The following is a 2,172-nucleotide window of genomic DNA, read 5'->3' on the forward strand; positions in this document are numbered from 1 at the left end:
TGGATGGATGGATGGATGGATGGATGGATGGATGGATGAATGGATGGATGTCCCCTCCCCCAGAAAATAGTGACACCAACATGCTGTAACACAGCAAAACAGATGCAGAAACATTTTTTTTTTAAAATAAGCCCCCAAAAGTGAAGAAAAACATGCTCAAAGATTAATTTTGTRCATTTCTCTATTAGCTGTAAAAGTTTTTTTTTTAAACAAAGATGACCCCATACAAAACCACTGGTATTAGTTTCTGCCTTAAGTTGATCTCTTTTACCCTTTTTTTTTTTTATGGGAAAAGTACATCTTTTAGCATGTTAGCATGTACTAGAAGTTTGTACAAATTCCTCGAGACCAGGCTGGCATGATGGAAAACTCAGCACGAGGCGTTCTAACTTCCAGATGAATCTGAAAAGTATTGTGAGTAAACGTGCAGATCCGGTTAATGAGCGCAAATGTAGCAGCTCTGCCACGTAAGTTAGAAAAGTATAAAGTAGTGGGCCAGCACAATCTGGGTTCAGTCAACCTGGTCTCCTCATCTCCCTGATAGGCTTGGGTAACTACCCTCAGGACCCCTCTGCCTACGGACCAACGCGTCCTTCTCACAGTTATGGTCAGGAAGAGCAGGGAGGATATAGTGCAGGTAGGTGACAGCATTGTCTTCTCCAACCACAAAAGAAGCATTTAGTTTTTTATTGAGCTGCAACTTGATTCGTTGCCTTTTTTTTTTTGTTGTTGTTGCTCTGTGTTTAGTATTTTGCATGTACATTTTTGCATGTACATACAAATTACTTTGTGTTTTATAGTAAAGTCCAGCTGTTGTTTACGTCACAACTGAGAGGATTTGAAAGGAATTTGCATAGAAATTTGACAGGTTTAGCTTTAAAACAAATAAGCGCCTTCTTCGGCTGTGACTTTACTATACCAAGATTGACATGTCCTCTTTTTTTGTTGCATTGYTTTGCTGATTTATAAAAGGATGATCTAATTGTCAGAAAATTTGTTCATGGTTCAGCTGTCTCTCTGCACCAGCAGTCCATTCACTCATTGTTTATTTAATTTCATGTACTGTCTCCCTATTTTAGCTAAAGGGGTGAGAAAGGAAAGAAGATTTAGAAGAGACTTCTATACCAGTAAATTTCTATTTCTCCCAGATTTCTTCCATTTTTCTTGACTTCTCTTGAGATATTTTACAAAAAAAGGTCCTGCATTTTCCAATTTACCAGTTTCCTTGCTCTCTTTTCCCTCTTGTCTTTCCACTCCAGTTGTTTTTAAATGTTTGCAAAACGAGAAACGTTGACTGTTGTCCACAGCTGCTTTAACTGGGCAGGAAAAYTATCCATAACCATAGAAATTCTGCAAAGATTTGGACAAGAGTTAGGAAATAAACCCATCAGTCTTAAGATAAACTGCAACTTGGACAGTTGGATGATTTTTTTTTTTCTGCAGGCAGGCTTCTTTCCATCCTTGTTAATCTGTTTCTTTCATGTGTTTGCAGGGAGATGCTGCCATCTAGTGGTTAAATTAAATCTACCCCCCCACACACACACACACACATTCATTTAAATCTTGTTTAAATAACCAACAATTAATGTTCTCTCTTTTTGTTTAATTTAGATGATGCTATAATTATTTTCCACTCCAACACATTTGTAATTAAACTGGTTCCTTTTTAAAGATTAAATAATAGGAATTTTTGGCTGGAAAACAAAATTTAAACAAATAAATAGACTGATAATGTTGTACCAAAGACTTTAATTTTTCCTGATGCATCTCAGTAATCCAGGTAAAAAAATCAAAAAGAAAAAAATTGTATAGGTCTTCTGGACGGGTTCTTCTCTAATGAAACGTTTCGTCTCTCTTCCAAGAGACTTCTTCAGTCTGAGGGTTCTCAGACTGAAGAAGTTGAAGAAGTCTCTTGGAAGAGAGACGAAACGTTTCATTAGAGAACAACCCGTCCAGAAGACCTATACAATTTTTTTCTTTTTGATTTTTTTACCTGGATTACTGAGATGCATCAGGTCAGTGCATACTTTGGTAGCAAAACACTGCAAAGTAGATACAATTTGTTCCAAATAAATGAAAAAAAAAGTGTTTTACAGTAGTGATATTTTGGTAAAAGTCGTTTTTGCAACACTATAGGTGTTTTTTTCAAATGTACATGGGTCAGTTTGATTG

The 2,172-nt window shown here is 36.4% G+C and overlaps 1 protein-coding gene across 4 annotated transcripts in view; it reads left to right on the plus strand.

Annotated features, from left to right (window-relative positions):
• Nucleotides 1–2,172, plus strand: part of dazap1 (DAZ associated protein 1) — a 22,356-nt gene that overhangs the window by 18,159 nt on the left and 2,025 nt on the right. Inside the window, exon 12 of one of the 4 annotated variants that reach the window (XM_014007279.1) lies at nt 545–637. The exons of the other annotated variants lie outside the window; for them this stretch is intronic. Coding sequence (XP_013862733.1) covers nt 545–637 — 93 coding nt within the window. The remainder of the gene's footprint in view (nt 1–544; nt 638–2,172) is intronic. 4 annotated transcript variants of the gene reach the window in all.

The sequence above is a fragment of the Austrofundulus limnaeus genome, unplaced genomic scaffold (genome assembly GCF_001266775.1).
Source record: "Austrofundulus limnaeus strain Quisiro unplaced genomic scaffold, Austrofundulus_limnaeus-1.0 Scaffold41, whole genome shotgun sequence".
In the NCBI taxonomy this organism is placed as follows: Eukaryota; Metazoa; Chordata; class Actinopteri; order Cyprinodontiformes; family Rivulidae; genus Austrofundulus; species Austrofundulus limnaeus.